The 13,844-nt window shown below is 39.8% G+C and overlaps 1 protein-coding gene across 1 annotated transcript in view; it reads left to right on the top strand.

Annotated features, from left to right (window-relative positions):
• LOC107088913 (cadherin-4-like) overlaps positions 1-11,037 on the top strand; it is a 37,237-nt gene extending 26,200 nt beyond the window's left edge. The window contains exons 6-10 of the mRNA XM_015381378.1: positions 5,315-5,462; positions 8,543-8,715; positions 10,175-10,303; positions 10,498-10,683; positions 10,849-11,037. Of these exons, the coding sequence (XP_015236864.1) occupies positions 5,315-5,462; positions 8,543-8,715; positions 10,175-10,303; positions 10,498-10,683; positions 10,849-11,007 (795 nt within the window). The 3' untranslated portion in view covers positions 11,008-11,037. The remainder of the gene's footprint in view (positions 1-5,314; positions 5,463-8,542; positions 8,716-10,174; positions 10,304-10,497; positions 10,684-10,848) is intronic.
• The last annotated feature ends 2,807 nt before the right edge of the window (positions 11,038-13,844 follow it).

Here is a 13,844-nt window from a genome sequence, read left to right as displayed (position 1 = left end):
TCTGCTGGTAGAAGCAGCAGATTTTGCAGGGGAGGGACTGGCTGCGCAAGCTAAAGTATTGATCACTGTGTCCGCAAATGATGATAACCCTCCAGTCATCTCTCAGCCTGCTGTAAGTAAATAAAATAGTGTTTTATTAAATAATGTATTATTTCTATGCAATTTATTTCTAATACATGCTTAAAACCTAACAAACCCTAACAAATCATTTGACAAAATTCTGTTTAATTCCATCTAAATATCCCATATTGATCCCAGATGGAGATTAAATGTTGCTGCTAACGTTACTTTTTAAAATTTCATTGCAACACCAGAAAATTAAATCATTTAAAATGTCAACCTTTATTCTATTATGTTCTTACCCTCAGATTTAACCCTGTAGAGCTTGAACGATGGAATAATTGTCAGAAATTTTATTTTTTTAAACAAGAGAAAATGTAAAATTCTGAGAGATGAATAAAATCCATAAGTTACAATGTTTAATCATTTCAATGCTATAATTGATCTTTTAAATTCAATTCAGTTGATTTATATAGCTCCAATTCACAACACATGTCATCTCAAGACAATCTACATTTCACCAGATTAACCAGTCAAATAATTAATTCAAAGTTTTCTATCTAATTAAAACCAGTTGATTGAATCGACACATCGACTCAAAGGCACTCCCTCACACTAAGCATAAGTGTAGCCAGTAGACTGGAAAAACTCCCTTTTAACAGGAAGAAACCTCCCACAGAACCAGTCTCAGTGTGAGAGGCCATCTGCTGAGGTCGACTGGGGTTCAAGGAGACAGAAGCAATAGATAGAAAAAGAAGCAGAGATACAAAAGGCAACTGTCAACCAGCTAAAAAGGCGGCCAAGTCAAGGGAACACACAGCCAGGACGAAGAGCTCCAAGTGCACATCTAGCCAGTCACAGTCAGAGAAACAGGACTACACACTACTACACAGGAACAGACCAGATGAAGCTACTATGAGAAAAAGCAGAGAGAGCAGAAGGTTAGAGATTGAACTAACAGATTCTGTTGAGTGGGAGAAAAGAGATAGAATGAAGCAGAAGAAAAAAGGAGTCCCTATGTCCTCCAGCAATCTAAGCCCATAGCAGCATAACTATAGAGATAGCTCAGGATAACCTGAGCCTCTCTAACTATGAGCTTTATCAAAAAAGAAAGTTTTAAGCCTACCATAAAAGTAGACAGGGTTTCTGCCTCATGGCCTATCATTTGTATCATTTATAAAACACTAGGCATTTCCATGCAATTAATTATGCATTTTCTAATTTCGACATGTCATTAAAGAAAAATATATACATACTGTACTGATTACATAAAAAAGCAACGGTATCAAATGTATTTCAAATGACAAGACAGGGTTAATAGTGTGAGGCTTTTTTCTTTTTTTTTTAGAAATTCAATAGATAGTGATAGATAGAACTATCTTTTGTGTAATTTATAAAACACTAAACATTTCCATACAATTAATTTTGCATTGTCTAATTTCGACATGTCATTAAAGAAAAATAAATAAAATCCAAATGACAATACAGGGTAAATAGTGTGACGCTGCTCTTTAGAAATTATTCTGATAGTGACAAATGGACATTGTACTATCCGTGTGATGTTAAACAGCGTCTTTCTTCTGTAGTCCAAGGTCTCGATCATCAACTAGTTTTGCCCACCCCCGACCATGGGAAAAGTGAAAGGCCTGTTTTGTTAGCTGTGCTCCAGTGCTTGTGTTCGGGGGGGATCTTCAGAATTCCATATGGGATCATGGGGTTGGAACACTGAGCTGGAGCTGACTTCTCTTTTCCTCCTATTAGACAAATGATGATCCTTCACAGCCTGGGTTGAGATGATGATGGTGTAATCGGAGAAAAACTCAGGAGCAGAGGTGCCTGACCAGTTTGCAGGCAATGATGGATATATGCTGTCCCTTCCACACAGGAACCAGCCACCCTTCGTAGGAAGTTAACTTTTGGTTTCCAAGTAGAATAGCTGGTGTGCTTTTGATTAGGGAGGGTGTTGCAGACAAAGTCAGGGTGGAAGTCAGTGATGGTACTCTGGCATCCTGTTATATGTACTACCTTCTCTGTGTCGTTCTCTCTAGATGAGCCAATACACCCTGGATGTGTCATTCCTTAACAGCCTTCATCTTGGTGGGATAACCTGTAACATTTCTGTTAGAAATAACCTACGTTTTGCCTGTTAAGGTTACCATGCCTCAGAGTTCCCATTGTTTTGCAAAGAAAAAGATAGTCGAAAATGCATACCAACTATTTTTATATATTGTCACATCGCGTCCTCTTGTCAGTTCACAAGCCCTTATTAATGCAATTAATTCAACTGCCTGTGCTGAATGATATGACTGAATTTCCTCCTTCGCTTCAACTATATTATGGGGGAGTGACACGACGGCATGACCTGTTTTCATTTTTACTAAATCATCTTTAAAACAAGAGCCATCAACAAAAAACACTTCCCCTGTCAGCAATAGAACATGTTAGGTCTGGTCCCAGGAGTTGCAGCTGGTCTGTCTCTGTCTTACAATCATGTGGTTCTTTCTCATCAGCAGTTGGGATTAATGTAGCTGGGTTTAACGCTGCACATCTTTGTATTTTCAGATGAGGTTGTGACAAAAGTTTAGCTGTATATGACAACTGGCGTGCTGGTGAAACTGCTAAACAGGCAGCAGCAGGACAATTATGGCTCCTCTGATGTTTACTTAGAGCAAGAAACAGAACAAATCATCGATCTAGAAGAGTTATCAAACAGACAAGAAACAGCGCCAACTAAAGAAAAACAAATGTAGGTAAAAAATGGAGCAACCGTGAATCTAGAAGGACTCTATGCAGTTTGTAACAAACCAGTTCTCCCTAAAAGCTTATTTCAAGCAGCAGTTATCTTGAGCCATGGGCCTTACCTTGTCTCAACCGGAGGGATAGTAACTTTAATATAGAGACATTTGGATTTTTCAAAACGTTTTTTGAACTCGGCCACGTCTTCTCCTATTTCTTGTTTTGTCTAAAAGTCCATAAATGTCCATCATCCGCCACTGTAGAGAAAAATGCAGGCCCTGCGGGTTTTTTTTTGTTGTTGTTCTTTTTTTAAGTGTCCTGTCTGACAATGTGTCAATAAGAATAATTGTCTTGATGCCAAAAAGAACCCAACAGATTTCACTTTCACAAGTGGAGCAGTGCAGCTATCGCCATAGTGTTCCAATCCTTGTTGTCCTAGAAATGAAACAACACAAACGCAGTTACTTTTCTGCAGAAGACGAAAGCGTACCTCCTCACCCATCCAGATCATGGAACCAGGTGTTCCAATCACTCCCACGATCACAGGTGGACTAAATCAAGCATTAATGAGAGGATTGATCGCTCTCAGGAAGCTCAGTGAATTGCAACATTGATACGTGTCAGGTGATTTCAACTGTCCAACAAAACCGGTGGAGAAATTTCATCATAGTTGACTGTCAGCTGCATCATTAAAAAATGGAAGGGTTTGGGAACAGCGGCAACGCAGTCAACAGGTGGTTGTCCACACAAACTAATGGAGCCAGATCAGCAATGGTGAATCTCTTTGTGAGATTCACCATTGCTGGTCTCCAACTTTCTGCAGACTCAATCACTAAACGCCTCTAAACCTCATGCGTCCTTCAAACCAGCTCCATCATGGGATGAGTTTCTATGGTGGAGCTGCCAAACATCCCCATCTGCAAAAGGCTGGATGCAGTGGAGTAAAGCAGTTGCCTCTGGACACCAGCGCAGTCGAGACGCATTCTCTGGAGTGAAGAATTCCGCTTCTCCCACTCTGGGTTTGGATGTTGTCCAGGGAACAGGAGCTTGTCTGACTGTATTGTGGTGGAGGGGGGCTCATGGTGTGGGGTTGGTTCTCAGGAGCTTGGCTTGGCCCCTTAGTTCCAGTGAAAGGAACTAAGACATTCTGGATCATTCCATGATCCCAGCTTTGTGGGAGCAGTTTGGATCTGGATCCTTCCTCTTCCAACATGGCACAGAGCAAAGTCCTTAAAGACATGGATGGCAGAGTCTAGTTTGATGAACTGGACTGGCCTGCATAGGGTCATGACCTAAACCCAATAGAACACCTTTGAGGTGAATTAGAGGAAAACTGAGGGCCAGACCTTCCAGGATGTGACCTCCCAAATGTGCTACTGAAAAAATGGTAAAAAAAAATTACCATCAACACTACGGCTAATGGACAGCTTGCTCAGGATAGCTGCAAGGGGTGGACCGGCATCATTGAACCCCATGGGTCAGGACAGCAATGTGACTGAAGCTCACTGAGATGAGGAGGGGAACGAATACTTTGTCCAGTATACTGTAATTTAAATACAATTAATAGATATAAACAACAAAATATTCTTGAAGCCTGTAACACAGCTTGCAAGTTATACTCACAGCTTACTGAAAAAATGTATGTTTTATCAGGATGCTGTGAATCCAGAAGCTCCCGTCCTGCTTTTCCCCCAATCTAGTGGAGGGCTGAAGAGGAGGAAGAGAGACTGGGTTATCCCTCCATTAAGTGTTCCTGAGAATCACGGAGGACCATATCCTTTTAAGATTAATCAGGTGAGACCAACTGAACCTAAAAATGGCATCCAGTTGATTTTTTTTTTTCATACCATTTTTTTTTTAAGGTGTATTCAGATTTTTTTTTCTCTTCTGCCATGGGTGAGTTTACCAAAGCTGAATTCTGCTCCCTTCCATAAATAAATAGTTAGCAGATGTTTTGGTCTGTTATTTAACATTAGTAATGTTAATAAAATACTTTAGCCAGGCAGCTGTTTTAGGTCACAGTTAGTCCTAGCTGTTAGGGCTGTCACCTGTATTAATGTCTCCCTTTAAGTTATTTTCTTGTTTTGAAAATTTTATCATTCATTTTTCATTCTGTTCAGATACGCTCTAGTGAAGACAGCATAAAGACGATCCATTACAGCATCACTGGTCCAGGAGCAGATCAGCCTCCCATTGATCTTTTCACCATGGACAGGGAGACTGGTAATCTGTATGTCACACAGGAACTGGACAGAGAGAAACAGGCGGAATACAAGGTAACTATTTTTTTTTTTTAGTGCTACTATGAAAGATGAATAGATTTTCTGTAACAATGTTGATATTTTCAACATTGTTACAGAAGTCCTCCCTCCGCTGAGTATCAATACTCAGATCAAAACATGATTAATATAAATGTTTAGTCACCTGTGATGAAATCAATTAAACAGAGTTATTGTAATTAATAACTATGGACCCACAAGCTGTATTTGTGAATAAAATGAAATGTTCATTCCTATAGATCTGGGCTCATGCTGTGGCAAAGGGAAGTTCTGGAAATGCAGAAGATCCTATGGAAATGATAATCAAAGTGATCGACCAGAATGACAACAGACCAATTTTTAATCAGACTACCTACATGGCAGAAGTACCTGAAAACTCACCAAGAGGTAGGTCACTGGTTTCAGCTACTGAAAAAAAAAGAGAAGGCTGGGACATTTTAGCCAAAAAAATTGATTCTTTACAAAGTATACCATTCTAAGCAATGTTTTATGAAACTTGAAGCTTGGTTCTGTCTCTGACTTTTACATAAATATTTAGAAGTTCTCCCCTAGGTGGAATAATACTTCTGTTTTTTTTTCTATACTATACATTTTATAGTATACCTTTTAATCAAACATTTTGAATTAGGTTTCTGTTTGTATTTTTTGTTCAGCTAAATTACCTCTGCGGTGCAACAGGTTAAAAGTTTGCACTCAGGTTACTGGTATAACAACATCTTAAAATTTTATTTTGTCCTGCAATCTTCTTTACTGTTTTTTTTTTTTGCAACCCAGCTGGGATTGTAGTGGTCGAAGGTTGTTAGAAAAGTTCATGATAAACTCACACCATGGGTGTCTCTGTCTGGGAAAGAAATAGTTAATCAGACCAGCTCTGAGCCAGTTTTCTTTCTTTTTTTTTTTTTTTTTAACAGTGTCCTGTCTGGCAGTGTTGCAGTAAGAATAATTGTCTTGATGCCAAAAAGAGCCCACCAGATTTTACTTACACAAATGGAGCAGTAGGGCTATCGCCATAATGTTCCGCTTGTTTCATGCATAAAAATTGCTTTATTATAATTATACAGGGAGTTTTACAGATTATATGGACACTGCAATGTAAGTAGAATAGAAAAACAGAAAAAGAGGAGAAAAGATGAAAGGAAGAGGAGATAGAAAGGAGATAATGATAAAACATTTTCAGTCTGCTTCATCACCTGCAACGAGATGTAAAAAGAACAGCACAACCGAAAGACATGGCACGAGACATACAATAAAGCAACACCTTGAAACTATCACTGAAGTAGTATTATTTAGTCTGACATGTGCTCTGTGTTACCTGATGATAAGAATGTGGGCTTTCTGTATGGAAGTAAATTTCTAAGTACCTGGAACCAAGCACCTGTAGTTGTTTGTGAGGGTGTACTTGTGCATGTAAAGTTTATTCAAAGAAAAAATGCTCAATAGTGGTTGTGGAGAGTCAAAGAGGCATCCCCCCCAGAGCATTGAGTCGTGCGCCGGGAGACCCAGAGCCCCAGATGCCCAAAGGGACCCCAAGAGCGAAGGCACCAAGGAGGGGCCAGCCCAGGAAATCCGACCCCCACCAAGGCAGGAGGAGAGTCGGCCCCGAGGAAGTCCCCCAGCCACCACAATGCCAGAGCCCCTGGGAGCCATGGGGACGAGTCCGCGGGCTCCGCCGGCAGCCAGCCACCCTGAAGTGAATCCGGCCCTGGGCCCCAAGGATTCGAGGCCCTAGGGGTGCCCAACCCCCCGGCAGGCGCCCCAGCCAGGCCCCGGCTGGCCGGGCCCCGCGGAGAGGCTGCCAGGAATGAGCCAGCACATTCACACATAACACTCACATCCAGTGATACCAGGACCCAGCGTCACTGTTGTCACCGCCACACGAACCCATCTCGTTCCTGCTTCAAGCCTGGCCACCCAACCCGCACCCGGACCAGACCACCCCCAGCAAAAGCTCCCCCGGGGTCGGGGCCCACATGCAGTATGGAAGTGAATGTGAGACCACCTACCCAGAGCCCACCACCCCCCCACCCCCAAGTAGTTCAACTAGCCACTACATGCCCCTCCCTCCAATCTTCTTATGGGGAGAGCAGAGGTGACAGGCCCCACAGCAGCCCCCCACCAAGACCACAGACCAGGCGGCTCGCTCTTCCTCCAGGCCCCAGACTCCGGGCAGCAACCAGAGAACAGGTGTGTGAGAAGACCCCGATCCTCCCTACGCCTGCTTGAATGTGGTGTTGTTGCATGTTGCTGTCAGGTGTAATTAAAACTGGGAGTACCAAAAGGGGGTGTCCAGCACCGTCCACCCCCCTCGGGGAGATAGGCGGTGCCAGCGCACCCCCCCATTCGACAACCCAGAACCCTCAATGTCTAAATGCGATAGGGGATGGGGGGGGTGACCGTAGTGAGGCCCGTAAAATAAGCCCCCCCTGGGTGCTGTTGACCCCCACCCCCCAGAAAATGCCCTACATAGATGTGTGTTGTGAAAATGTTGTAGATGGAAGTGTCTAAGATGCAAAATTAAATTGGGGTGGGGGACATCATCAGAAGGTGGGGCCCCTTCAGTAACGACCCCCTCCCAGAAAAACTACATGTGTGGCAGTGTGATGCAGCAGGCAGAGGGAGAAATCCGGGGATGGGGAGCAAAGGACTGGGGTGCTTACTGCACTTCCAGGGAGCCAGCTCCCCCACTGACTCCAATAGGCACCCCCGTTCCCGAGAGCCCCGCCAGGGACCGTAGGCAGGACCCACAAACCAGACAGCCACAGGGCCGACGAAACCCCCCAATCATGTCCATCCAAAAAAAAACAAAAAACAGAGCCAGTTTTAATGTCAAAGGGATGAAAGACAGCTGATCAGTTAGTCACAGTAAACGCTGAGCTCATAGCTATATCTAGGAGAGAAACAGGACTAAACACTAAAAAAACAGGCAAAGGTCCAACATCTCTAAACAAAGGTGTTGATGGCAGCAGAACAGCTGATATTTCTTTCCAGGATGGAGTCACATTCAAACAGGAACAGACCAGATGAAGCTACTATGAGAAAAAGCAGAGAGAGCAGAACGTTAGAGATTGAACTAATAAATATGACAGAATGGGAGAATAGAGACAGAATGAAACAGATTGATTCTTTGTCTTCCAGCAGCCTAAGCCTATAGTAGCATAACTATAATGATACGTCAGAAAAATCTGAGGCACTCTAACTATAACCGTTATAAAAAAGGAAAGTTTAAAGTTTAATCTTTTTATGAATATCTACTTTTGAAACAACAGAGATGCATTTTTTTATTTTAAACAGTTTTAAATGTAATTTTCCATTCCATGCTTTTAAATTAATTTTTAAATTAATTTTTAAAAGCATTATAAGACACTTTAAGTACGACATATGGATAGTTGAGTGTAATTGATACAGTTAAATAAGCGGGACAATGTTTCTTTTTTTTATTGACCTGAATTTTGTTTTCTCTCGATCAGGTTTTGACGTTATTCAGGTTTTCGCCACAGACGCCGATGAGCCTAATAATGACAACTCTGATATCCGCTACGGTATTATGGAACAGGTGCCAGAAGAACCATCGCCTGACATGTTTACTATCAACTCTGTTACTGGAGCCATCAGAGTTAATGCTGCTAAGCTGGACAGAGAGGTGAGATTCCTGATAGTTTTGACCCATCTGCTTGAAAGCAGAATTATGTTACTATCAACATGTTTAGTTTTATTTATTAGATGCCAAGGTTTATGGAGATGAGTTGAAATTCAAAAACAGAACTTATTCTTAAGTTTCTTAGTTTAATAATCTGATGTTTTGGTAAAGCAACCTTTGACTCAGAAGTTTAATCAATCAGTGTTCAGACTCACTGATCTTACGCTTTCTTTTTGCCCACTGAGCAAAAATTGGTGGAAAAGACATTAACGTGATTTACGTCCAAGCAATATCCACATTTGGTTGAAAAGTCCAAAGGGAAAGGCTGTAATTTTCAAATTGTTATTAAGATGTTGAAAACTGGTTTTGTAACGTTTCAACATCTATTATTGGACTAAAGTGGAACAAAATCAGACTGACCAAACACAGACACATTTTCAACAATGATTTTACACTAATCTAAATCAACTAAATCAAGACAATGATTGAATGATTGAACCCACCAGATTTAGCCTAAAAACCAATGTTGTAAATGACATCTGGTGTTTGGGGGGCATCATGACACAAAATCTCGGCAACAAACACTAGTTTCTAGCTACAGTAGCTGGAGCTGTGAACAAACTCTGGATCTCTCCTCCTTTGACCAGCAGATTATTAGCTCACTTTTGATTTGGCTTAGAAAACAGGCAAATTGAACCTGATGAGCGGGTCCACAACTTTGGAACGGGGGTCGTTTGGTTTCTTTGTTAGCCTGAAACCTTTCTAAGCCAAAAAAAGGCTTTGTTGGTGCAATCTATAAAGCCTCGAACTTAATGCTATTTCTGACATTTTGAATTAAAAATGCTTCCTGGATGGGAAAAGAAACATCTTCAAACTTGGAAACAAAGTCCAGTGGATTGTTTTTTCTTACTTTTTTGTACTGACTATGACCTGGATGACTAAGAATCTACACCAGCATACGTTTCTCTAACGTTCAGTCACCTTTGTTAAGAGATAAGAAGACTTAGACTAAGACTCAAGAATGTAAAAATTAATAAAAATGTAGGCAAGCAAGGAGGGAGGGAGAGATGCATCTGAGCAGGCAGAGTAGAAGAGGTGATTACTTTCTATAAAGTTATTCATAGATGGAAGGCTGTAAAGGTACACAAAAATAATCTTTTATTTCTACCCATAGTTTTATTCTTAACTAAGTTTGGAATTTTTCATTCAAGTGAAAAAACCAAATATGCACAAGATGTTTATATTTATCTAGGCAAGTTTTTTTATTTAGAATATTTCGGTAGCAAGACAACTCAAAATGCTCTACAGGAACAAAACTTAATGTGAATTAACAAAGAAAATTACATTGAAGTGAAATGGTAGGAGATTAAATTGTAAACAATAACATTTGTTAATGTCTTTGTCTGCTGAAGGAAGTGATGCTCTTTGCTTTGTTACTTAAAGTCATCATTTCATCCAACAGATGTACCCTGAGTACACACTGAAAGTAAGCGCCACCGACCAAAAAGGAAAATACCATACTGGCATCGGCAAAGTGATTATCAAGGTGACGGACAGCAACGATCATGCTCCAGTTTTTACCGAGGCATCTGTAAGTACAACACGCACACAGGAATGCAGTAGTTTTTAAACTGACCAGTTTTTAATGGATCGCCTCTCTTTAAAGTCTGTAATAATTAATTGTATTATTTAATTTAAAAACATTTCATTAACAAGAAATAGATTCCTTTTCTTATGAGTCTTTGTCCCGATATTGAATCCCCCCCATCCTCTTCATTTCCTCAGTACACAGCAACAGTTGACGAGAATAAAGTAGATGCTGAAGTTGTTCGGATGTTGGTGACAGACGGTGATGAGCCACGTTCTTCCGCCTGGAATGCAAAGTTCACAATCGTTGATGGAGATCCTGGGAATCTTTTTACCGTGAAAACAGGAAGTAACAAACAAGAAGGAATCATTACTACTGCAAAGGTAGGCGGAGCAGCTTCTTTTTTTTTTTTGGAATCAAGTTTTATATGGTCACATTAAAAATATATATATATGAAAAATGATGGTGAAAGAAGTTATTACATCAGTTGAGGTCCAGCCTGAGCCATTAATGCCTGAAGACATATAATTTTTTTCTTCTATTAACAGGGTCTGGAGTTTGAGAAAGCCAGTAAGCACACTCTACTGGTTGCAGTGGAGAATGAGATTCCTTTTGCTACTGCATTGCCCACTTCCACTGCCACAGTGGTGGTGACTGTGAGAGACGTCAATGATCCCCTGATACTTCAATCAAACCTAAAAACGTAAATCTAAATCCAGTCTCTCACTTTGTGTCATTACAACCAATGAAACAATTAGAAATATTAACTCTATGCATAATATTGTAGGGGGAACTATGAACAAAATAAATATTTAAAAAACATGTACTAATGATGAACATTAATGATGATTAACTGCATCTAAACCATTTTTATGAAAGGTAGATAGATAATTAATTAAGTCATTAAGCCCACTAAGTCAACAGGGTAATTTTTATTTCAGTTTTTTTTTTATGCACTTATACTTGTTTTTAATTCAGTGTCCTTCCAAAGTAAGAAGGTACCATAATGCACTGCATTTTCTTTTTTTTTTTTTTAAGATTTGTTTTATAAGCTTTTACAAGAGATTTATGGTGTATAGCAAGCAAGTCATACTGAAATTTTTATTTTATAAAGCAAACTTATTGATATATAGTCTTACAGACACACCATACAAGGAAGATGATTTTTGATTTTTAACACCAAAAGAAAACAAAGAAACAAAATATAACACAAACTTTTCCCCTCCCACCCCCCACCCTCCTTTCTCGTATGGTTCTCAAAATCCTTTCATTTCTGCACAAAACACATCCATCTGAGCGCATTCATCTCTGTATAATTCAACACACTACTTCTATCAAGGTACATAAGAGAGGAAGTTATATAAGATGAACCTGCAAAAGGGATAATTTGAAGCCTGTCCAGAAAGGGACACTCCACCATAGACAGACGCGTCCAGAGAGGGCAGAATGTCTATGATTGGGCACAGATTTTTTCAAAGATTGCATGTTTTCCTCTAACATTATACAGTATCTTTTTTAGGTGTGCAGTAAGATACAAGCTCATTGATCCAGTGTCTTACTGACGGGGCATTTTCAGATTTCCAGTTAACCAGGATACATTTCTTCACTGCAGTGCTTGAAAGTAAAAAAAAAAAAAAAGTATTTCTTGTCATAATTATTGTCTTTGAGAATCCATAGTTTTGGGTCTTGTTCAATTCGCATTCCTGTTACCCTTGAAGTTATCACAATGACACATTTCCAAAGTCCTTTCATCACTGGCCAACTCCATAGCATGTGTATAAGATCCCCATCAGTCACTTTACATCTCTGACACATAGAGGAAATTTTACTGTCAATTCTGTGCAGCCTGTAAAGAGTGTGATATGTCCTATGAAATATATTAAAATTAATTTCTCTGCGTTTTGTGGAGGTTAGCACAGTCTGTGCCTGTTACGATAGATGATGCCACTCTGCCTCCTCATAAATACACTCTAAGTCTTTTTCCCATTTCCTTTTTGTAACTGTTTTATCGTAAGTGAATAACTTTCCATTGATGATACCATATATAGAAGATTTTATTCCTTTTGTTGATGTGCATGATTCATTACATAGGTGGCTTTCAAGAGGAGTTTCTTATGGGTTGCCTGGGAATGTTTCTTTTGATTTCTCTTTAACCCAGTCTCTGATTTGTAAAGATTTGAAGAAACTATCTTTGTTGAGCTTAAATTTTTCATTTAACTGATGAAAATTGGAAAATATATCATTAATGTATAAATCAGCAACTGTTTGGATTCCTCTACCTCTCCACTGCCGCAACGCTGAGTCAGCAATGTGATGTGAGAGGCTCGGATTACCCCACAAAGGTGCTCTTCTAAGAAAGGAGAGGTTTGTGCTAAGAAGTGAATGAGATTCTTGCCAAGCAGTAAATGTATTAATTTTTATTGGGCTGTTTGATAATGTGGCTAAACATTTCTTCGTACAACAGGGCAAGTTAAAAAAAGCCTAGGTCCAGGTCTTAAGTCCACTGATGTTAGAGTTAGGGCTCTCCTCTTCCATTTTAGATGTGATTAATCTATCTCTGTTAAAGGGATATGTATTAAAGGCTTTTAAGGTTGCTGTAATTAAACCTTTACTTAAAAAAACTGTCTCTTGACCCAGATGACTTGGTCAATTATAGACCTATATCCAATCTCCTTTCTTATTTAAAATTCTTGAGAAAGTAGTTGCCAAACAAGTGTGCGATCACTTACACAATAATGAACTTTTTGAAGAGTTTCAGTCTGGCTTTAGAGCTCATTATAGCACTGAAACAGCTCTGGTGAAAGTCACTAATGATATTCTCATGGCCTCAGATAATGGACTTGTATCTGTGCTTGTTCTGTTGGATTTCAGTGCTGCATTTGACACAGCTAATCATGATATTCTTTTAGAAAGACTTAAATATTTTGTAGGAATTAAAGGAACAGCACTAGACTGGTTTAATTCTATTCTATCTATCTGTCAGATGTTCACGATAATAACAAATCTTCCTCATGCTCCAGGGTTACTTGTGGAGAACCACAGGGATCAGTGCTAGGGTCAATTCTCTTTACTATATTTACAGTCATGTCTTGAAGACATAAAAACCTGGAAGACTCTTGACTTTCTCCTTCTGAATGCAGAGAAAACAGAAGTTATTATCTTTGGACCAAAGTCTTCTAAAAAAGAAGCGATTAGTCAGTCAATTCATTTGGATGAGATTAAACTAACTTCAGATAATAAAATAAAAAATCTTGGTTTTAGTCTCGAGCAGGACCTGTCATTAAATCCAATATCAAAGGTTTCTAGAATTTCCTTCTTTCATCTGCGGAATATTGCAAACTTTGGAAATATCCTGTCCAGGCCTGATGCTGAGAAACCAGTCCATGCATTTGTAACTTCAAGGCTGGACTATTGTAATTCTTTACTATCAGGAAGTCCACAAACTGTAGTTAAAAGCCTTCAGCTGATCCAAAATGCTGCGGCCAGAGTTCTGATGAAAATTAAAAAGAGAGATCATATCTCTCCTATCCTGGCTTCTCTTCGT

This window comes from Cyprinodon variegatus, unplaced genomic scaffold, assembly GCF_000732505.1.
Source record: "Cyprinodon variegatus isolate N-32 unplaced genomic scaffold, C_variegatus-1.0 Scaffold232, whole genome shotgun sequence".
NCBI lineage: Eukaryota > Metazoa > Chordata > Actinopteri > Cyprinodontiformes > Cyprinodontidae > Cyprinodon > Cyprinodon variegatus.
This window is presented reverse-complemented; position numbering and strand designations above follow the sequence as displayed.